The 23365-nt window shown below is 58.7% G+C and overlaps 2 protein-coding genes across 2 annotated transcripts in view; one reads left to right on the top strand and one right to left on the bottom strand.

The window, feature by feature from the left end:
- Window positions 1–2947: 2947 nt before the first annotated feature.
- TNNI2 (troponin I2, fast skeletal type) overlaps window positions 2948–23365 on the top strand; it is an 89061-nt gene continuing 68643 nt past the window's right edge. Inside the window, exon 1 of the mRNA XM_057317325.1 lies at window positions 2948–2954. The gene's annotated coding sequence lies outside the window, so the exon portion shown is untranslated. The remainder of the gene's footprint in view (window positions 2955–23365) is intronic.
- On the bottom strand, window positions 13977–21903 carry IFITM10 (interferon induced transmembrane protein 10). The gene is made up of 4 exons (XM_026482900.4): window positions 21896–21903; window positions 20807–21014; window positions 19483–19935; window positions 13977–14617 (listed from the first exon to the last, which is right to left on the bottom strand). The coding sequence occupies exons 1-4, from the start codon at window positions 21901–21903 to the stop codon at window positions 14468–14470; spliced, it is 819 nt and encodes a 272-aa protein (XP_026338685.2). The 3' UTR covers window positions 13977–14467.

Genomic DNA, 23365 nt, shown 5'->3' with positions numbered 1-23365 from the left:
CTGGGAAATCCTGGGTCTTAAAAGTCTTTAAATAAAGGTAATTGTGGGGTGCAATAAGCAAGATCCTCTTAAATCCTTCGCCGAGCTCACAAAAGCAGGCGTGGTCACTGTGGAGCACGCAGAGGGCTGGAGAAGGGCGACCGCGGGCACCACTGGCACAGACCCAGAACATGTCCACTTCCGGCTGCTGCACACCGCGTGAAAGTGAAGCCACGGGAAAGGGGACACAGTATGCAGGGACCTCCCTGGGTTTTCACAAGCCCTCCTAGAGCCGCCCTCCCATCAAGAACGTTCCAGCATGGCAGGAGTCACTACCCTCAGCCCCCAATGGCCGCCCCCCGACCTCCCTGAGTGACTATGAGTGCTGCCCCTTCGTTACTGAAGGTCACGCGTCTCCTGACGCAGGTGCAGCTGCAGGTGGCCGCGGGCACTCTCCTGCGGCGGCCCCCACGCCCTCGCGCTCCCAGACATTGGAGGGAGGGCAGGGGGCAGTGGCCCTCACAGCCCGGTGGGCCCCTGCATGCGGCTGACACTCCTGGAACCCCCACCCCATGCCCAGGACCCCAGCCCACCGTTCATGGAGAGAGCAGGAGACCTCTCTGCTGTGAGTCTGAGGTCTGGGTGTTAGACCGTCTCCCCCCACCGGCCCCCGCCATTGAAGTGACAGCTGCAGGTTCCGCAGGTGGGGTCCGTGCGGGAGGGGTGCCCCCGCCTCTCAGGCACACTCATCCAGAAGACAGCCTCGGAAACAGGTGACTGGGGGCAAGATGAGGGGTGTGCCAGGCTGCCTCCCCGGAGAGCGGCCGCACCGGGAAGCAGGGAGGGCAGACTGTTCACCGCCGTGCGGGTCCGCAGCGGAGCCGAGCCGAGCTGGGACAGGGAGGGAGGGCACGCGTCTTGGTTCAGACGCCACCGACTCACACTTCATACCGGCTTTTGGTAGATTTTATTGGACAAATGTTGCTTCATTTGAAATGGCAATCAGGCCATTGTCAGAGACTAAGTGACCGTTTATATTTTTTAAACGATATTTTTCCCTATTTCCCCTGGGGGGCGATCTGTGGAGCTCCCCAGGATGTCCTGCTGAGGGCAGAGACCCCGCCCGTCCCTTTATTACTAAGTGACATTTTAAGACAACCATGAGCTCCCCCAAAGGCTAAACATTTGGTGAAGAAGTTGAAGAAGACAGGTGGCGTAAATCCCCCAGGTCGGCTCTCCCTCCTGCCTTTGGGGAGAACGGTGAGGTCGCATTACCTTACCCCTTCCTCCAGAATGCAGCCAACCCCCCTGGTTACTTTTGTGTCTTATACACACGGGTCCGCGACGCTTCCTCCTAACGTGCTACACTTGGGCGTGGTTCGCACTGGGATCCATGACTGGTTGGGACTTGACTTCTACGACTGTGGGGCTCGGGTCTTTGAAAGGCGGCTGTGGAGTTGGTCCCCTCCCTTTGTTGAGAAAGGCTGTCCCTCCCCCGTGACCTGTCTTTGCGCCTCTGTCAGAGCTCAGGGATCTCAGGCGGCTTCCTGGGTGTCCGCACGCGGTCGCCCCGCATCGCCGAGCGTGCGCCTGGCAGGGGCCGTGGTCCCTCGCAAACATGGCTTACAGGCGGGGAATACCATTCCTCCCACTTTATTTCCATTTTCAGAACGGTTTTGGCTTTCCACCATAGATTTCGGAAACAGACAAAACTCCACTTTGTCTTTATCTACCAGAGAATTCTGCTAAGATTTTTACTGGAATCCCATTAAATTTGCAGGCGAGGGTTGGGAGAGCGGACGTGTTTGTGCTGTTGGCTCTCCCAGTCCGCGCACGCGCTCCCTCCGTCCGCGGTGTCGGGCCGTCTGTGGTTTCCTCCGAGAGTGTTGTGCAGTACTTAGCAGACCGATTCTGAATGTTTAATCGGAGTTATACTGAAAGATTTCATTTTGGGGAGCTATTTTTAAAAAATGGATGTTACTTATTTTAAAATAGACTGTGTTTTTTAAAGCAGCGTTAAATTCGCGGCAAAATTGGGAGGAAAGTGTACACATTGCCGTGTACCCCTGCTCGCACACAAGCTCCCCACGCTTGACATCCCCAGCACGTGGTAACGGTCCGTGAGCCTCCACGGACACGTCGTCCTCAGCAGAAGTCCACAGAAGTCCACGCCAGGATCCACTCTGGGTGTTGTATACTTTTTTCCGGGAAAAAAATAAGTCAAATTTTAACTATAACTGACCAAACTGCATCCAGGAATGTCTCCAAACAACCAACAACAGGAACAGGATCAAATTCTCCTGGTGAAGCAACCGGGTCCTTGCCCGCCGCCGTGCTTCCGAGCGTCAGCCCCGGAGCAGCCCAATCGTGAGGCTGGGTCTGTCCCGCATGCGAGTCTCTCATCCCGAGGGGAGGGCTGGACGTGAGTGAGGGACGCGTCCCCTCCACCCCCTGACGCTGGGGACTCTTAGAAAGTCACTGACTGGGCAACTGTTGTGGACCGAGCTGTGCTCCCCAAATTCACATGTTGAAGCCCTAACCCCATGACCTCAGAATGTGACCTCATTTGAGAGACGGTCTTTAAGAGAGGTAATTTGGTTGAAATGGGGTCACCGGGGGGACCCTGACCCAGTGTGACCGGGGTCCTTATAGGAAGAGGACACCAGGACACAGATGCGCACAGAGGGACGACCCTGTGAGGACACAGGGGGAGCACGGCCGTCCTCACACGAGGAGAGAGGCCTCGGGAGGACCCCGCCCCGCCCGCGCCTGGACCTCGGGGGACGGTGAACCCCGTTGCGTGAGCCACCCCCTCTGTGAAATTGCGTTACAGCGGCCCTGGGGGATGAATACAGCGGGGTCTCCAGGCATGTCTGGCTGCTACACTTGGGGGTGCTGCAAACCGCCGCCACAGGGAGCTGGCTGGCCCAAAGCGTCCACCGCACCGAGGTCGGGACACCACGCGGGGGATGAGGGGTCAGCTGAACGGAGGGCCTGGAAATAGACTCACGTATGAATGGACAGCTAAACGTCTTCTCCACACAAGGCAGGGGGATGATCGGAATTCCACGCCCAAACAATGAGCTTTGAGTCACGTTTCGCACCGGATGCAAAAGTCACTTCTAAATGGGTCTTAGATTGAAATGCAGAGTAAGGGAGAAAAATCTTCATGACTCCGGTTTGGGCAAAATGTCTTTGAGGCGATACCCACAAAAGAAAAAATGAGGTAAATTGGACCTCCTCAAAATGAAGCAGTGTTGTGTTCGGAAGGCACTGCTGAGAGACGGAGAACACCAGCCATGGGGGAGGAAGACCCTCGGAAACAAGTGTCTTTGTGTCTGGCGCACACGAGGGATTCTCAACCATCGATAAAAAGAAAACAACTAGGTATTAAAACGTGGGCTAAAGACATACAGAGACCCCTCCCCAAAGGAGCCACACGGACGGCCAGGCACGCAGAAGGGGTCTGACGTGGCCAGTAAGGAGGGACACACACGTGACAGCCGTGGCGAGGGGCCGCTGCGTGTTTGGCAGAGTGGCTGGAATGAAAACAGCCCACGCCGGCGCAGGGAAGGACGGAGCTGCCCGCGGTGGTGCCGCGGGGACAGCCCCGCGTGGGATGCGGTTGGCAGTCCTTCTAGAATTGAGCACACTCACCGTGACTCAGTCGTGCTCACAGACATTGAGTCAAGGGGTAAACGAAGTCCACGTTCCCTCGAAAGCCCGCGTGGACGTGTGGATCCGTAACCACCCACGGGCAGAGCGGGGGGACTGTCCCTCCGTCTGTGGGTGGACACGTGGCGGGGCAGCCACGTCGGGCAGCACCTGCCACGGTGGGAGTGTCTCAGGTGCATTCTGGAGACCGAGAGCAGACATCAGTGGTTGCCGGGGCCTGGGGTGGGGGGAGGCCTTAACGGCAAAAATGACACGGGAGAATTTCTTTGTGATGTGGACCTGCCCTGTGTCTTGGTTTCGGTGGGGGTTTTTGTCTATGTACTTGCCAAAACTCAGAGAACTATGGATTTTACTATATGTAAATTATACACTAATTTTATATGGAAACAGAAGTCTGATTCCAGGAATACCTGCTGGCTCCCCCAGGATGCCTGCTTGCTCTGTGATTCTGCAGGGGTGCGGCATCCCTGGGCTTCCTCACGCTCCACACGTCCCCGGCTGGATTACGTGAGAATTAGCCCCAGCCACCTGGTGGCCAGGTGACAAGACGGGGGCATGTTCCAGGGGGTAGGCATTGCCCAGTGTGGGAGGGCCTTCGACTTCCCGAGGTCCGAGAAGGCCGGCTCCTACCGGAGAGGGGGTCCACCTCTGTAGGTCCAGCATCTGGGGGGCGCAGAGTCAGCATCCTTGGAGGCATCTGTCCCTGTGTCCCCATCTCTGTTCTCAGGGTCCCTTACGTCCTGTTTCTTTGTCACTGGACGGGGCATCACTACAACTCAGCCACAGCCAGCTGTCTCTGCTGCCTCTGGGGGCCCTGTCCCCCTGAACCCCCCAAATAGCTGCCTCGTCACACCTCCCCGGGCTCTCCTCCACCGGAACTTCTGCCCATCCTCACCGGTGAAGCCTTTAACAACGGGGCCTCCAGGTCTTCCCGGCACCATCCGTGCCCCATCCGACAACCAGAGTGGGGGCGCCTCGGTCGCCAAACCCCCCGCCCCCCACCCTGTCCTCTCAAACCCCCTGGTGCTGCTCCTGTGGGTCTGGGTCTTCTGGGGATCGGACACCAGGACGGGGTCCCACCAGAGGACTTCCTGGGAAACGTCTGTGAGAGAGCAGGTGGGAAGGCGCCCTGGGACGGAGACAGCGTGGGGCCAGGCGCGCACCTGACCCTGAATGGGGGGAGGGAGGGACGCACGCGAGAGCCGGCTGCAGACACAGACCGGCCGAGCACGGTCTTCAGGACCCTGAGGCCGCTGTCTTCCGGGAGAGTAGGGGGTCGGGAAGGAGCCTGCCTCGCCAGCGCCTCTGTGGCTTCAGGGCCAACGTGGGTGAGGCTTCGGGGTGCAGCCACGGGCACCTCCGACCGTAGCCAGCAAGCGACAGAAGGCGGGAGTTTTACCGGCAGGTCGCGCACCCAGCCCGACTCCGATGCCTCGGAAGAGTATTGTTTTGCAGGGTGCTCGGACACAGTAACAGACGATGGACCGTAACCACTGAAACACTTCGAAAGACTGAAATCACAGAGAACATTCTCTGCCCACACGGCTCTTCGGCTGCAAGTGCACGAGAACGTTGAACTAGAACATTCCCTGTCACGGGTCTGCTGAGGCTGGTAAATATACAGGGCAGTTCGGGACATCCTTCTAGCTGCAACCAGTGTCACGTACGGTCCGGGGCTGACGGTGTGAAGTCTGGCTCCTGTTACCCATGAAGGCGGCCGTTTCAAATGCTCCCGCCGAATTGAATGAAAACACCTCAAAGGCGGGAGAGTGATATCAATTCACAAGAGTAATCCAAAACGCGCGGCTCAAACGCAAGCGCGCCTGACCCCGAGATGACCTGACTTTTCCATGAAAACCCTGACGAACCAGAGGACAAAGTCATATTGCCATGAACTTCAATGTGAAACAATTACGTCTTCGTCATGTCCCCAGATACCAAAGCTGCTTTACACAGAAACTTGGTTCCATCGAACGAGAACAGCTGGAAGTGACCTTGTCGGCCCGTGTTACCCCTTCACGCCCTGCACGGCTCCCTCCATCCGCGGCTCAGCAGCCACCCCCCCGCCTGTGGCAGCGGCTCTGGGCTCAGAGACACGGCGGGACCGACGCTGTGCACAGTTCACATTGTGTGACATCACAGCTCTGACCGCACGCGGTCGTGCTGAGTGAGGGACACGCATCTTTGAAACCATAGGATGAAAGACCGCTTCTTATATTTATTTATTCAGTGTATTGCAGGGTGAGGAGTAAAACAGAAATGGTTGTGTTAAATGCAGCAGGAATGGTCAGTAGCCTTTAGGGGGTAGAGTCCTAGACTGGACAGTGGCTAGTGTCCATGCGGGAATGAGAGAACATGAAAAGGAACGAGTTAGGTATTTACTGCGAGAGACCAGAGGCGGGAACAACCAAACGGGACACGAAGTAAAACACTGACTATTAAACGGACTGAAACTAAAATCAAAACTTCCCTATGAAAGAGCGTAGGGCCCCACGGCTTCACCAGCGAATGCACCAAATATAGAACGTAAATAAAACCCCTTGAAACAACTCGAGACCAGCATCGCCGTGACGCCCAAGACTGGCAAGGACCGCGTGAGGGAGGAAAGTCTATCACACTCCTGAACACAGACGCAGAAAAGAAAAATCACGACAAACAGAGCAGTGTTTTAGAGTAATACCACGGCGGCGCCTGGGGGGCAGAGTCGTTAAGCGTCTGCCTTCGGCTCAGGGCGTGATCCCAGCGTTCCAGGATCGAGCCCCCCATCAGGCTCCTCTGCTAGGAGCCTGCTTCTTCCTCTCCCACTCCCCCTGCTTGTGTTCCCTCTCTCGCTGGATGTCTCTGTCAAATAAATAAATAAAATCTTTAAAAAAAAATAATACTATGAAATGAACATTTTTTATTTATTTCAGAAGCGCAAGGTTGTTTTAATATTGGGGGAATCAAATGATGTAATTTGCAAATGAACTTATTAAAAGAGGAAAATCACATAATCAAATCAAAAGGTGCAGAAAATTATTCAATCGTGTTGGGTATTAGTTTAGTAAAATTGAGTCATTTTTGCTACGATGCATGTTCACAAAACGCAAATTAGCCCAAACGCGGTGGGTAAATAAAGAGCTACGGTCCAGCACAAGGACCGTGATTATGCAGACACGTTTCCCCCCGCATGTTAACGATGTTAAATGATTGAGGTTAGCATTGTCACGACGAGAGAGGACGTCTTGGGATCCCTGAAGACCGCAGTGGGGAGTGCCGGAGTCCTGTGCGGGAGACGCCCAGGCACAGATCAGGACGTGGAGAAGACCCTCCCCTTGTGTCCCCTTGTGTTCAAGAAGCCTGGAAATGTCATCACTCTGGGTCGGATGATTAAAGTGGGTGAAATCTGGAATGAATGCCCTTAAGGACTCATAGAAATAAGCACGGCGTGCGAGCATGCAGAGGGGTGCTGTCTGGGGCGCTGGCCTCCTGCCCCGCGGGGACCATGGGGAGCTGGTGGTCGCTGTCGGCTCCGGTCACAGAGGTCCATGGGTTTTGCGCCGTCTGCCCCCAAGTCTGTGTTCCTGTCGGCTTTCTTATTTGTAGTCCATGCTTTTGCAGAATTTGCAAAGTTTCTCCTGTCCGTGGCATTATGGCAAAAATGTCAGTATTAGCATATTATGACTAACAGGGAAGTTCCTTAAGCTAGTAATGATGTCTGCAAATACCTAGAGCAAATGTCATCCCAAATCGTGCAGCCTGGGAAGGTTTATCTGTGAGGGAGGGATGACCTCTATTCCACAGTGTAACTGAAGTCCCAGAGAATTAAGGAGAACAAACACAGAGTCTGCGGGTTGGAAAGGAACAGTGGGAACAGTAAGCTTGCAGATGAACGGACGCCGGGTTGGGTATGTGGGAAATGCAGAAGTTGCAAAAAATACCATGAAAATAAAAATCCTGTTAGTAAGGATGCTTAATACAAGATCGTGCCTTAGAAGTCGAATGATGCTTTTCACATCGCCAGCAGACACTTGGGAAGGGGACTATTTCACACTGTAACATTTACAAGAGCGTAAAAATCAAATATCTGGAAATAAATCTGACAAATTATGTGTAAGACCTCTGCAGAAAGCTGCAGAGCATTTTGGAGAGAGCTTTAAAAGGGTTTGAATAGGGCGCCTTGGTGACTCGGGGGAGGGGGCTCCTGGGAGGGCCGGTCCCTTAACTCAGTCGGTTAAGTGTCTGACTCTTGGTTTCGGCTCAGATCATCACCTCAGGGTCGTGGGATCGAGCTCCGTATCGGGCTCCGTGCTCAGCTCGAAGTCTGCTTCAGATTCTCTCTCTCGTCTGTCCCTCCTCCCCACTTTCTCTCTCAAATAAATAAATCTTTTTTTTTTAAAGGGCTTAAATAAACGAAACTTTATGGCATGCTTACAGATTTGAAAAACCCAATCTCATAAAAATGTAAATTCCTCCTAAATGCATCTATATTTTTAATCGGAATCCCAGCGGGGCTTGTCCCCTGCTTGATAAGTGGATTCTACAATTAAATGACTATCGAAGGTAAAATCGTCAAGGAATTCTGGAGAAGACGCTGCGGGAGGTTCCCACAGGCGGTTGGAGGCACCATAAAGCTACGGTGATTCCGATCCATGGGACTGTTCAAGGACAGGCAGGTGCTGCCCGGAGACGGTCCCCTGCAGGAGGGGACACCTGCTAGGTGGCGGGGACCGCCTGTGAAGCAACACCAAGGGCAGCTCTCCAAACCTGGGAGCCGTGAACGGTGTGAGAAGCGTCGGGAGGACGTGAATCCTATTGGCAAAAGCATGAATCATACCAGAAAAACTTATGAATGAGACGTGATGGGACACAGTCATGGCGGTTTAGGAAGGTAGTGCAGGCGCGTGCAAGGGGGCCGCGGAGTGTCTGTAGTGGCCAGTGCGCCACGGTCGACAGCGGCCCCAGTCTTCCCGTGACTCCGTGGCCCCGAGGCTTCCGCAGGTGTCGGGACGGTCCTGCTGGGATTATCTGTCGGTGTGGGCATGTGTGGCGCTTGCTTACGTGATCCCGCGCGGTGTGTCCGTCAACCCCGGGCTGCGTGACATCCCCGCCACCATCCACGTCGGGCCCCGGCCGGGCTCCCCGCGCAGCCTCCGGTGAGCAGAGCCCGAGCAGCGTCTTGTGTTCTAATATTTGGTCTTTGACTCCGGTCCTGACCCTGAGCTCCCGAATCGCTTGGAATTTCCTGGGTGACAGGAGGGGACTCGGGTGGGGGGTCCCGATCACCAGGAAGACGAAACCTGATTAGAAGCTTGCCACTCTCAGCCCACCCCCTCCTCCTGCGAGTTACTGATCGATCGATCATGTCTACGTGGTGAAGCTTCTGAAACATCCGGAAGTGTGGGGTCTGGGGAGCATCCGGGCTGGGGAACTCATGGAAGTTTGGGGAGAGGGAGTGCCACGCCCTTCCCACACACCCAGGCCTGCACGTGGCCTCCATCTGGAGGAGGAGGGGTCCTTTCATCACCAAAGCTGATGAGCAGTGAGTGCACGGTTGCCCGGAGTCCCGTGAACCCTCTAGAAAAGCGAGGGAAGACAGAAGCCAGCCCAGGAGGGGTGGTGGGCACCTCTGACACACGGCCTCCTGGGGCTCCCTGCTCCCCTTGTGATTGTGACTGGCCCCCAGGGTGCTCACCGGGCCTCCAGGTGGACTCACGGATTCCTGCTGCCTTCGTGGACTGGAATCGTTAGTAACATGATGGACGCAGACTCAGTCGTGCCTGATTTGGCCGGAGCGGGGCTCACGTCTCCTCAGGTCTTTGCTTCCTGGTCATCTCGCCTGGCCCGTCCCAAGCCTGGGCAGTGCCCGCTGCCCGCTGTTCTCCGGGGAGCCCGGCCCCTGCAGGTGGGCAGAGACCTTAAGAGCCAGGATCTGGGCACCAGTGAGCTTGTTGCTTTCGGGGTGTAGCGGCTTGCCGACCCGCCCAGTGGGGAGAGCTGGGGGTGCCGGGGTTCCCCCGTCCTACCCAGCACCGTGGCTCCTCCGTCCCTTGCGTCTTTGCCCACAGACTCCCATCAGTCTTAGCACATGTAGTATTTGACCAAACCTGCTGTCTGTATCCCGCCTCCCGTCATCCCCACAACCCCCGCCCGGCGCACCTGCCTTCTCCCCACAAACTTTCTCGGCTCCACCCCCACGGCCCCCCTCACACCTCACTCTTGTCCGTGTGGTTTCTCCCAGAGACATTCTCTTGCAGGCACTGTGCTTGTTTCTGAATAAATACAAGGACAACTTCCCCAGGGAAAGCGTGTGAGTCCAAGCTGCGCTTCGCACATTTACGAATTTGTTCTCGTACGTATGTGAAAATATATGTTAACACACGCTCGAGGCATCTCCCACTGCTGGCTTCCATGAACACGTCCGCAGAAATGCGTGTCGTGAGGAACGACACAGGCATGGGGACACAACGTAACCACTTCCGTAAAACAGACACGTAGCCACCACGGGCGTCAAGAAGTAGGACTTCACCAGCACCCCAGCGTCACCCCCGTGTGCCCCGATTTGGCAAATGTCCAGGTGTTTTTCTCTACATTTGCTTCTTTTTGTGTCCTGGGAGAAAGGCCCTCACCTCACGGAAGGTGTTGGTAGTTGTGACCGTCTTGAAATCGGACACCTCTGTTTATGAGAAGATGCCAGGGAGAGAGCGCGCTGAGAGCCTCCATGTGGGCCGTCGAGGGGCAGAGACGGGGCGTAGACAGACCACCGGGGCGCCCCTGACAAATCCCGGGAGGAAAGATGTGCTCGAGCTAGCAGAACAGGCATTTAGCAAGAGGACTTGCCCGTGGCAGGAAGCGTATGAAAAGATGCTCGTGTCATGAGTGTCGGGGAGCGCAGACTGAAGCCCCGGGACCCCCGCCCCACCTCCCCCAGGAGGCCAAAAGGGAAGGAGGACGAGATGCCCCGGAGCTGACATTCCTCCCCTGCTGCCCTGCTCAGCTGCTCTTCACGCCCCTCCGGCTGGGCCCCTGAGCTGCGTGTCTCCCGTCCGCTGGGCCCCTCCCGCTGACGTCTGCCGACCAGCAGGTGCCTACGGGGCAGGACGGTGTCTCTCCTCCTCTGAGCAGCCTCTCTGGACCTGCCCCGGCTGAGGTGGGATTTAGCACCTCTCCCTGGACCCCATGGCTTGTCGAGGTCAGGCACTTGCCCACCCCCGTGCCCCCATCTGAGCCGGTAGACTCTATCCCATGGGTGCAGGAGGGGAGCTGAGAGCACGTGACCATTCTGTGGTTTAAATGTCTGGACAAGAGGGTCAGGCCGGAGAACTGTGGACCACCGTGGCCAAGGTAAGAGAGGCTGGGGGCGAACTGCACAGCACCCCCCTCTCAACGCACACGTGCACACGGCCAGTCTCTCCATTCAGCCACTTGGTCTCGATCCTTTGAAACTGGACAGTGGGCTGGAGGTCACAAGGGCAGTGGCAGGGCCAATCAGGGCAGCATGGGGGAGAGGGAGGGCAGGGAAGGTCGCCCCCAAAGATGCAGAAACTTGGGGCACATGGAGAAGGACAGGCAGAGAGTGAGCCGAGGTGACTGCCTCATTCGTTCCTACAAGTATTTACTAACTGGCAGTTGCCTGCCCGATATTGTGCAAAACCAATGAAAGCACGGAGGGGACGGGGTGTGGGCACAGGGAGGGCTGGAAGGTCAGGGGGAGCCCTGAGGGGCAAAGACACGGACCTGGAGGCCAGAGGCGGAGGCTAGAGCCCGTGCCTGCCCGCCTGCCGGGGTGAGACACCCCCACAGACACCCCGCCCAGCGAGGACCAGCCCATCCCTGAGCCCAAGGGCTGGGGAGACGGTGCCTCCGGGTGTGGCCCCACACTGCCCAGGAAGGACACAAACATCTGCAGGCTAAGGGCACCTTTGCTGCCTGCAAGGCCAAGGGACCACTTTTGCAACAACACCCAAAAGCCTCATCTGGGCGGGGCATGTTCCAGGGACGAGCTGGCAGAGGCCTCCTTCCTGGGGATGCATTTCCTCTGGGTACCTGTCCCAGGGGGCAGCCAGCTGCCGGCACAAAGGCTTAAGGGAAAAGAGGGAAGAAAACATTTGGCCTCTAGGTTCCCGGCCCCGCCAGGCATAACAAAGCCCCCTGGACAGCAGGGTAGGGCCTAGGTTCATGACCCACAGTCCCCAGCTCCCCAGATGCCCACTGCGCGACGTTCTGACCCTGCCTCCTCCAGGAAGCTTCTGGGCAGTGATGGGAACCCACCTGGGTGTGACCTCAGAGGCTCTGGAAGCATCCAGGACTGAGCTGGCCCCACATGCTCCCTGCCCTCCAGCCCCCCACCCCCACCAGCCACCCTCCTGGGGTCCATCTGGAAGGCTCCCCCTTCCTCTCCACGGCGTGGCCACAATTTAACTCCGTGCAACCCTGCAGGGGTCCCAGCTCCCCACCCCCCATCCTGCCACTGCCTGGGGTCAGGGCTCATGCCATGGTGTTCCGTTCCTCCTCACCCCTCCTCCTGGGCTTCTGGGTCAGGCCAGGGCTGGAGTCCTGCTTACTCACCCATGCACCTCCCAACCACCCAGGGCCTGTTTGCTTGAAGCCCCTGAGGACTCTCTTAACGGCTGCTTAGCACTCTCACCTGGGAAACACGTCTCCAGACCAGGTCCGCTGCTCCCAGGAACCCTGCCTCGACTGGCCCTCTCACAGAAACTCCCGCCTCCCTGCTCAACATGACTCGGCCTGCGGAGCCGTGGACCCACAGGGATTCAAGTCCCAGCAGCCTGGCCTTTTTGGGATTGTCCAGAGTCCTTCCGTCCTCACCAGACGCCCAGCCTCGTGCCCTGCTCTCTAGCCCCGTCAACATCTTCCTTCTGGTGGGTCTGCCGCAGGGGGGCACCTCGTGGGAAAACTGCAGAGGCCCTGGATGCATGCCCTCAGCTGACCCTTGCACCCACCCCAGAGTCCGAGGCAGGTTCATTTGCCCAGGAAAGACCCCAAACACCTCACTCCCTACTGAGCCCTACCCTGCTCCAGGCTTGCTGCCCTCTCCCAGGGAGATCAGAAGGGAAACCCAATTCCTGGCCCCACATCCACAGTCCCGCCGCATCACCCACACCTCTGCCTCTGTCCTGGGTGAAGGAAACGTCTCTCTCCTGCTGTCTGGACGCTGCCCAGATGGGACCCTGTCTGTACCCTCTGTCCTCTGACACCCAGACCCCCATGACCGTCTCAGTCACCTGGCCTTCCCCCCATGGCTCTCCATCACCAGGGACCCTGAGCCTTGGGCTTGGCACCCACGCCTCTCTTCTCCCTTCATGGCCACTCGCTGCCACGTCCCCATCCCTCCAAGCACAGCTCTCTGCCCCTTCCTTGCTTCCTTCCTTCCCTATAGGCCCCTAAACCCAAGGGGCCCCTCTGGCCTCTCCGTCCGTGGCCCCCCACACTCCCAGCTTTCCTACAGGGATGCCCCTTCATCCTGCCAGCCATCCTGGAAAAGTTGGTGTTCCCTGGGCTCCGCAACGGCTGTCACTGCTCAGGCTGCCCGGGCTCCACACATAGCCTCCAGACCCGCAGCGTCAGCCCAGATGGCTCCTCTGCCCCCACAGGGCTCCTCCGGGGTCCTCACATTAGCGCACAGCCCTGGCCAAGTCGGACACGCAGGGATCCCCCCTGGCTCCTCCCTGCCCGCCTCACCTGCGTACCCAGTCTGTCCCCAGATTCCATCAGCCTCGCCCTGGGACGCAGTGGACGCCCTCTGCCGCTGCCCCAGCCCCAGCCCACACACCATGGTTCCCACTTCGCTACAGCCCGTGTCCCATCTTGTCCCCTCCAAGGTGTCTTGACGCTCCAAACAGCACCATCCTCAAAACCCTCAAAGCACGCCTGGTCCCTCCCCTGCTCAGCACGCCCCCAGGCCTGGGGTAGAGTTTGCAGGCCTTCCTCCTTCCCTCTCTGCCCCTGAGCTGCCTGGAACTTCCTCTGGTTTCCTAGACTGGCCATGACCCCGTGCCGCGAGGACCATGACCTCGTGCCACGGGGACTCTGTACCCTCCTGGGGGATGCACTGGTTTCTTCGCTCTAACTTACAGCCTGGCGGGCAGCTGTGTTCGTGCTGCCTAACCCCCAGGGGGGCTCGTGTTTGGGGCTCCCTCTGCCAAAGCCCCCCTCAGTCCCCTTGCATCGTGGGCAGAAGACTGCTGGGTCATGGAGCAGACCTTCCCCTGCAGTCAGCCCTGGGGGCCTGGACCACCGGGCAGTGCCAGAGTGGGGTCCCCAAAGCCGCCAAATTTCCCCCATGCCCTGCTCGGCCGTGGGACAGAGGCTGGGCTGGAGCCAGACATGTACTTTATTGAAAGTTCACAGATACAAGACTCTGAGCAGGGTCATAGCTTGGGGAGCTGGGGTCGGGGAAGACAGAGTGAGTCCCCAGATGCTGGCAGCCCCCTCACACTGGGAAGCTCCCACAGAAGCCCTTCTTGCTGGGTGTCGGGTCAGAGGGGCCCCAGGAGCCGGGGGCGGGCACAGGAGGGCAGGGAGGGCAGCCAGTGGAAGCCAGGGTGCAGCAGCACAAGGAGACGCCCACAGACCCCAGAAACAGGCAGAGGCAGAGGGTCAGGAGGCAGAGAGGGTGGGCCGGCCCGAAGCTCGCGGCCCCCGTACTGTATGGAGCTTCTGGCGGCCTCGCTGCCCGGGTCACAGCTTCAGGGGGGCTCCAGGGCACATGCCCCGCTCTGCCCCAACCACACAGCATCCCATGTCGTATCAGTCGTGAAAACAAACATGTCCCAGTGCTTTGTCTCCACGGCCGGCGGTGCCCGGTGGGGCCTCAGTAGTCGGTGAGCGGGTACCTCAGGAAGATGAGGACCAGGATGATGCAGGACGCGGCCAGGGCGGAGCTGGTGATGTTGAACAGCCGGGCTGTCTTGGCGTCTTCCACCGCTCCATTCAGGTCGTTGAGAAGCTTCTTGTCCCGAACCTGAGGCCAGAGGGAGGAGGTGAGGCCGGCGGCCAGAGAGAAGAAAAAGGCTAGTCCTGGGAACATCTGTGCAAAGCGCACCCAGGAATTCTTTGTATTTCTTTTTGCAACTTTTCAGTAAGTCTGAAATTATTTGACATAACATAGGATTGTCAACGATACTCTATTATTTGATCGAAAGTTGGCTGAGAGCACATTGTAAGTGTTCTTACCACCAAAAACTACAAACCTCAAAAACGAGAATTACGTGAGGTGACGGGTGTGGTATCGAACCCCCTTGTTGCAATCATCTTGCAGCATCTACATGGATCATATCATCGTATTGTACACGTTGGATTTACACAAGGTCGCACGTCAATCGTATCTCAATACAGCGGGAATCAATAAACAGATACAGAAGATAAGGGAGAAAGTCGGTCTCAGAGAGTTATATGATCAGACAATGGAAGATGTAAGCGTCCTCTACTCCGGACAGGGTTCCTAATCTAAAATGAGCAGGGATTACCTGAGAATAGGCACTATGCCTCGGTAGAATAGGTGGCAGTCCCTACAGTCTCCTGGAAGGGATGCTGAGATACAGGGAGTAGGCTGGAGCCCAGGAAATCCTGGGAAGACAGTGGGTATGGGCAGAGCTGGACCCATTTCCAAGATTCTCTGGTTATGAAGAGATGTTCCCAAGGAGGAGGCCACCCTCATCTAGGATAAATCTTAGGATTTCCTTCTCTTCAGCTCTTTCTTCTTCCACAAAGTCCAAAGAAGTGTAATTGGATATGTGGATGGATGAGAAGGCAGGGAGAACAGAAAGAAACGATAGTGTAGAGAGCACATAGATGGATGAGATGACTTAAGGGGTAATAGAGTATGCATGAGCAAGGATGAGTGTGAAGACAGGTACATGGTGATGGATGCACATTGCTCAGAAGGGATGGCAGATGGCTTGAAGGATGAATGGATGTATTGATGTGTTGGGTCAGAGGATGGATGGATGGCTGACAGGTAGAATGGGTAAGTAAGATGGAGAAAGTTACTTAGCAATTGAGGTTAGATAAATAATTAAGTGCATTGATGTATAAAATAGGTGGGATGAGATGGGGAGAAGTAGGGAAGGGAGGAGGATGCACAAGAAACATGTATAAACACAGATGAATGGAGGGTTGGTTGACTATTTGGATGGGTTGAAGGGAATAAAAGAGGATGGATCAATGTATAAGGGATGGTGGGTGGATGGATGGACGGTTGGGTGAGTGGATGGTTAGACGGGTGGATGGATGGATGGGTGGAAGGACGGATGGGTGGATAGATGAATGGGGATGGTTAGATGGGTGGATGGATGGGTGGATGGATGGATTGGTGGATGGATGGAAAGACGGATGGAAGGATGGATGGAAGGATGGGTGGATGGATGGATTGGTGGATGGATGGAAAGACGATGGAAGGATGGGCGGAAGGATGGGTGGATGGATGGATTGGTGGATGGATGGAAAGACGGATGGAAGGATGGATGGATGGATGGGTGGATGGATGGATTGGTGGATGGATGGAAAGACGGATGGAAGGATGGGCGGATGGATGGGTGGATGATGTTAATATTCAGAAAACAAGTAATGGGCAAATATGCATGTACAAAAACTGGCCCAGTATCCCCTCTCCTAATCAATCTTTTTTACTTCCCTGTTACTGGGAAGTCCACAACCTCGTAGGCCCGCACTGAGCGGGCACCATGTCATTATATCTGCTCCTCCTCTCCTACCCGCCCTCCCTGCCCCAATTCAAGCCATGTGTTCCTTTTCCTGGGCACCACACTGGGGCCCTAACTTTTCTCTGCCTCTGGGCTTCTTTTGGCCCCTTCCTCCACATTGGCTGCAGATTTAACAGCTACGACCGTATCTTTCTCTTCTGTGTCTTCCACATGATGAAATCCAAACCCCTCACATAATTTTTCAAATCCTCCTTGCACAGCCGTGTCCGGCTTTCCAGGACTATCCTCTTGTCCAGGCCTCCCTGACTCCCCCATCCTCAGGTCCTGGTTTATGTGTTTTTCTCCATCTGGAACACCTGTCTCCTTACCCCCCTTGCCCAGTAAAAACGATGCATCCTCCCATAAGTCTCCCATGCCCGGCTCCAAACTTGTCCCAAATCAGGAATGAAGTATTCTTTTTCTGAAACACTGTGGCACTTCTTCCACCTTGAGGGTGTCCTCTGTCCATCCACCCATTCATACAACACCCTTTGACCCCTACTGTGGTCAGCCCTGCCTTGGCACCAGTGACAGCAAGATGAAGGGATGGTTCTGGTGGGGTGGGCAGCCATGACTGGGGCAGGGAGTCTCTGCTGGGAAGTGGGGGCTCGGCCAGAGGGAGTCAGTAGAGTCTTTGTGGGTGAAAAACCCTCAGGCTGCGGGAATAGCACGTTGCAAACCGAGGTGTGCTCACGGAAAGGCTGGGCGGGGAGTGTGTGGTGAGGCTAGGAAATGGCTGAGAATGGATCTTGAAGAGCCTTGGATGCCGAGATGAGGACTCTGGCCTTTATTTGGTTAACAAGGGGGAGTCAGTGGTCATTATGAGTAGCTCGTGTCTCCTGCAAGAGTGGAGAGTCGACGTTCTGTGTCTCTGCCTTCCCCGGACACTCAGCTAAGCACCAGAAGGCTGCAATCTGTGTTGCTGACCCAGCGTGCACTGAACTGAACTGGCCCATGTGGGTGGAGAGGCTGGCTGGCTGGTTTGATGGGTGGATGGACAGCTGAAAGCAGACAGGGACACAGTGTTGGTTTCACACCACTGAATGCCAGCCTCTGCCCTGCTCAGGTGTGCTGACTGGGACGTCGTTTCATTTCAACGTGTTTTGTGAGCAGATGAAGGAATGAGCTCAGATGAAGGTGGCTTGTCAAGAGCTTTCTGCTCTTAAGGGACCAAGTTGGGAATTTGGCCAAGACCCTCTGACCTGTTAGGCGCCCTTGGAAGTGCCCATGACTGGCTACAAATGGTGCAGGGTGCAGCAAGCCAGGCGACATGCAGCTGGATGGACAGATGGACACATTCCCAGGTGCAGGAGTCTGAGCCAGCCGGTTCTGCACCCCCCCCCCCCCACAACTCACCTTGCACCCTCTTCCCTGGCAAGCCTCAAGCTTTTCTGCCCTGGCTGTCCCCCAGGAAGGACATGGGGGAGCAGCCCCAGGGCAGAGTCATTGTGAGCTCCCTTCTGCCCCTCAGAAGCACTAATTCCTACCCACCCCCCCCCCAGTGCAAATCCTGCACCATTCAGAAATCTGTGACCTACCTACACCCTGCACCAGATGGGCCTGCCCTGTGCCAGCCGGTGCCCACAGCCGAGCCAAGGGGAGGAGGGCACAGCTTCCGGACAGGAGCCCACACAGCCAGACTCGAGTCTACAGGCCACTGTCAGGGCACGGCAAGAGGGCACCAGGGGAGGCAGAGCCCCGCCAGCTGCCCCCACAGCTCTGCCCTCTGCTTGGCCCTGTCCCAGTGGAGCCAGAGCCGAGGTCGGCCCAGAGCCTCCACCCTCCCAATGTCTAGGGCCCCCTTCCCTTTGCTGCCTCCACAGCACACACAGGCACACACACTCGTGCACACGCACACACACACAGTTGTACCTGTATGCACGCACACACTCAAGCCCACATGTTCACACATGCAATTATACTTACACATTCACATCCATACACACTCGTACCCATGCACTCACAGCTACATGGGCACACACGCTCGTGCATACATGCACACTCACACACACTCACTCACACAACGCAGTCCCCATACAGCGGAGCCCAGAGCTCAGTACACAGGCCTGGAGGCAAAGGTGCGCCTGGCGGTGGGTGATGCTGACGATGAGTCAGGAGGTGGCCAGGGCGTGTGATGCCAGGGACAGGGGCGGGGCTCAAAGATGCACAGAGGCAGAGCTGTCCAGGCTTCTGTCCTTCCAGGGCCAGCCTCCCTGGCCTAGACTCTCCTCTCCCTCCGTTCCCCACGTTCCGCCCCCACCTCACTGGGCGGCTGCAATCAGTGACGTCCACCTGGGCTGAGACCTGCAATCCGGGGACAGTGATGATCTGGCCAGACATGAGCCAACCCCTACCGGAGTGGCAGGGAGATGGGTCCTGCTGGTGGGCCCTTCAGTCCTTACACATTTGCACAGAGCTCCCCACTTCGATTGTGAGTGGATCATAGCCTCCCTCCTGCAATCTTGGTCCATTTCTTTCTGCTTTGCCCTGGGGACGTGAGGTCCTGTCTGCCTGGCAACCTGCTCTGCCCCCAGCCAGCTCCTCTCACAGTGCCGAGCGGCTCCTACAAATCGTACCCACTCAGGGTTTGCAGTCAGGGGTGTATGGGACGTGCTTGTGGCTCTCTTCCCCTGGGCACCCCAGCCACCAGGACGGACTGTCTAGAACCGTGTGGGAGAGGGAAGGCAGAACACAGTGAGTCGATCAGAGACCCTGTCTACCGTGCCTGCTTCTGAATACCTGCCCGGTTTCAGGGTCCCTGTGAGGGGCTTGGAGAAGAAGGTCTCCACGCTGTCCTCCGATCAACAGGGGAAGGGCTCCAAGGGTCTTCATCCGTGTGCTGGCTCCGTCCCCGCATGCCCAGGGGCAACTCCACGACCCCACCCAGAGCACAGGACATTGAGCCCTGGGTGCTCCTCCAGGACCTGGCTGGCTGTGTAGAGAATGCAGTCTCGCGGCCCCGAGCCCTGTCAAGGCAGTCCAGAAGCTTCCGCAGCCCAGGGCCGGGAAGGGCAGCCCCTCCCTGCTGGCTCGGAGCTAGCCAAGCGCCCTACGTGTCTCCGGATCCCACGAGGCGGCCCCCACCGGCCAGCGCCCGCTCCCCCGGCCCCTCCCCTGCCCCGCTCACTTTGAGGGAGTAGGCCAGCGCGATGAAGCCCAGGCAGCAGAAGTTGAGGTAGACGAAGTTGAAGATGGACCACAGGTAGTAGTCGTTGACCTCGGTGGTGTCTGGGTAGACTTCGATGACCGTTGTGGGGTTCGTCATGGTCTTCTTCTCGGCTAGGTGCTTGCAGGCCTGGGGGGCGCCAGAGGCCCGCACGCTGTCTGTCTTGCTGCTCTTGGACTCCATAGGGAACAGGGTGGGCGCCATGGGGGGCGATGCTGAGGGCTCAGGGGCCGGGGCCGCTGGAGCCTGTAGGGCTGGGGGCTTGGACACGCAGGCAAAGCAACCCTTGGGCGAGCCTGCTGGGGGCCTTGGAATCCAGAAGGCCCCGTCCAGGGGGACTCGGGCTTCCTGGGCGCCGTCCGTGGTGCTGGCCGGGGCTCCCAGCGGGGCTGGGCACTGGCCGGGGCCCTGGGCCTGGAGGGAGGCGGAGAGGAAGAACGAGCTGGGTCCTGCCCGCCCTGCAGGGCTTGCCCTGGTGTCCTGCAGCATCTCCTCTGCACACTCACAAGCAGCCCCAAAGGAGATGGAAATCCCCACCAAGGCAGCCAGCTGCCAGCCTGCCACCTGCCTCCCCCACCCGCCCCAGCCACCCCGATGCCAAAGCCCTTCACAGCAGCCTTGGCAGGAACATCGGGGGCTTTTCATCACTTTGCCATCTGCGCACAAACATTCACCCACTGACACACAACAGCAACACCCCCCATACCCAACAACGCCCCAACCGACAGGCTGTTGCAATAAACAGAGCACGCCAGCATCCCAAACACCCCGACACACACAGGGCATGCAAACCCACAATGACAGCGTCTGAGCCACTCTGGCAGAATGAGCAGAGCTCTCCGGAGCACCTGCAGGCTGACAACGCTGACACCTCGGACACCAAGGCTCTCCAGACCCCAGGGCACACCCGTGTGCTGAGATGCTTCCAGGTAAACAGCTCTGCACTGTGACACGCAGCGTGGACATACACAGCCACACGGGCTCGGATGCAATCGCCCAGGGATGGAAACGGCCACTGCGGGCGCCCCAAACTCGTGCGCGTCGTCCCCGCCCCCAACCCCGGCCCAGAGCAGTCGCGGGGACCCCAAGCGCTTGCTCGCAGGAAGCCACCCAGCCCGTGGCACAAACAGACGCACAAGGACACTCTGGGAAACGCGCACTTCTCCAGCCAGGCGCTAAGGCGTCCGCGCCCTGCGTCCCCCCACCCCGGGGGTCTGCAGCCGACACCCCGCGCCCCAGCCCGGGGCTGCTGCAGCCGCACGGAAGGCGCGCCCCGCGCCCTCACCTGCTGGTGACTCCTGGGCTGGCGGGCCGACCCCTGCGCCGCGGTCCGCGCGTCCTTCCGCCGGCCCACGGCTCGCTGTTTGCCCGGCCGCTCCGCGTCCCGGCGGCCCAGCCTCGGCGGGGGGAGCGCACGGGGCTGGCGGCGCCGCTGTCCCCGCTCCTGCGCTCCCTCCGCAGCGCCAGGCCGGCCGCGCGGCTGCAGCCCGAGCCTGACTCACGGCGCCGCCGGCGGGCGCAGCCACCTCCCCGCCTCCTCCCGCCCGCAGGGTGGGGGCCGCGGGCGCCGGCCGGAAGCCGGACCCTCGGGGGCTGCAGAGCCGGTGAGGGTTGCCGGGATGGGTCCTCCTACAGTGACACCCCGTGTGTCCCCCACCGCTGAGCCTCTCCCGCCTCCCTGCCCCTCCCTCTTGCTTAGCCCCTAGCCCCTCTCCCCTGTCTCTCCAGGAAGGAGCCCCTTCACCCTCCTGCTGTCCTCCTCTGCCCCACCCCAGCCACCAGGATGGCTGTCTGAGCCCCTTTCCCTCCACTGCCCCTTCTCCCACTGCCGAGTCCCTCCCCTCCCCACATCCCAGTCCTCCCCCCTCAAGTCCCAGTCCTGGCCCGGTGGAGCCCCCACCCTACACAGGTAGCTGAGCCTGGGCCCCTCCCCAGCACATCCCCAAACCTAACCAGCCCCCACCTGCTCTCCTGTTCCTGTACACCCCTATCCCCAGCCAAGCCCCTTGTAGGCTCCAGGCCCCCAACTGTAGCACTCTCTGAGCCCCAACCCTAGCACCCACCTTTGCACAGTCCTACCCTTGACCGAGGCCCTAGCCCCGGAGGCTACCAAGTCCAGGCCTTCCCTGAGCCTTGGTGGCCCCCACAAGGACCCGTCCTTTCTGAGCCCACCCCTGTGGAAACTCCTGACCCCCTTTCCCCATATCTGACCCCACACACCTCAGCCCAGAGCCCCCAGCCCCACCTCCCGAATTTGCACCCCTCACTGAGTCCAGTCTTGAAGGCCCTGACCCCTCACTGGTTGGTCCTCTCTGCCCGCGGGGCCAGATGTTCTTCTCCAAGCCCCTAATGACACTGGTCTCCGTCCACTCACCTGCCCATGCGTCTCTGCCAGCCCTACCTGTCCCACCCCAGCCCCGTCCCCTGCAGATGCCCCTTCCTCTAAAAAATGGCCACTGGCCCAGCCCCAGCCCCCTCTGGGGGCCTCCGCTCACTCCACACCCTCTCACTCTCTCTCACACTTGTCCCCAGATGACCTCTCCTTCCCGCAAAACTCCCGGTGAGTCCCATGCGCAAGGGAGAAAGAAGCCCTAGCCCTCTCTGCCTCTCCCGGAGCCCCCCCCTCCCCATGCAAGTGCCCTCTTCGCCAGCCCACCAGCCTCCACAGACCCCAGACCCTCCAAAGCCCCCCAGAAGCTGCACCTATGTGTGGTGGCCCTAGATTTCCTTCCCCAGCTCCCCCCAAGCCCTGTCCCCTTGCAGGCCCTGGCTGCTCCCTCATCAGCTCAACCTGCCTCCCCCTTCTCCACAAGCCTCTCCTCCGAGCCCGGGTCTTCTCAGGGGCAATCCTTGCTGCCTATGCCCAGTCCTCTGCCCACCCCTGCTCTCCCCAACCTCTCTCTGAGTCTGAGGACTTCTGGGAACCCACCTCACTGGACAGGCCCCAGCCCCTCCCCGAGCCCTCCCCTTACAGCCCCGCCCCCGGCCACCCTGGCCCAGCCTCATCTGTGGCTGTCAGGAACCCCAGGAACCTCCAGGAGGTTGATAAAAACCCCTGTGAGTGGGAGGGGTCCCGGGCACCAGGGCCACCCCCCCCCCCCCCGCCCTGGCCACACCCTCGGCAGAGCCAGGCCCAGTCCAAGAGCCCACAGGCGTGAGGGAGGATGGGGACTGTGGGCGGACCAGGATTCAGTTCTCCCTCACGCCACACCCACTGCCCCCTTCCCAGGGCCACATGTAGGGGCACTTGGACCCCGAGGCCTCAGGCCGAGCCTGACCGGAGGGGCAGCCTGCCTGCAGTCTGCATGCCACGCCACCAGCTCACCCGGGGCCAGGCACCGCCCCACCTGCCACAGGCTCTGCCCCCGGGCTGCTCTGGGCAGGCAGGCTGCAGGCAGAGGCCATTGGAGCTGGTCAGCACAGTAGTCCAGCTAGTCCTCAGACAGCAGGAGAGGGGCGCCTGGCCCCCAGGGGCCTTCTCCAGATTCCAGCGTGGAGTCAGAGGCTGCCTTTCCCAGGGACCTGGAATCCAGAGTGGTGGGGGGGGGCGCTTTAGCCCCCACTGGCCTCCACCCAGTAGGTGAGGGAAGGTGCTCCACTCAGGTCGGGCGTCCTCCAGGCAAGGGCAAGAGGCAGGAAATGCCCACCGGGGCCTGCTGGGCTGGTGCAGAGCATGGCGAGCCAGCCAGGACGAGTGCCAGGCATTGAGCTGGGCTCCCTGCGGGGATCTGCCAGTGCCCTGGCGAGCAGTGCCCTGTTATCACCCACCTTCCGAAGTCAGACTAGAGGCTTAGGGTCGGGTCAGAGGCTGCATCTGAGCCGGGAGTCAGATGCTGGGGTCCAG

The sequence above is a fragment of the Ursus arctos genome, unplaced genomic scaffold, assembly GCF_023065955.2.
Source record: "Ursus arctos isolate Adak ecotype North America unplaced genomic scaffold, UrsArc2.0 scaffold_23, whole genome shotgun sequence".
Classification (NCBI taxonomy): Eukaryota; Metazoa; Chordata; class Mammalia; order Carnivora; family Ursidae; genus Ursus; species Ursus arctos.
This window is presented reverse-complemented; position numbering and strand designations above follow the sequence as displayed.

What these genes read in the sequence shown, in the direction of transcription:
- IFITM10 (XM_026482900.4), bottom strand. An exon ending in AGCCCAGGAGTCACCAGCAG is followed by an intron (nt 19,936 to 20,806) that starts GTGAGGGCGCGG and finishes GCCTCCCTCCAG; the next exon opens with GCCCAGGGCCCCGGCCAGTG. An exon ending in CGCTGGCCTACTCCCTCAAA is followed by an intron (nt 14,618 to 19,482) that starts GTGAGCGGGGCA and finishes CTCTGGCCTCAG; the next exon opens with GTTCGGGACAAGAAGCTTCT.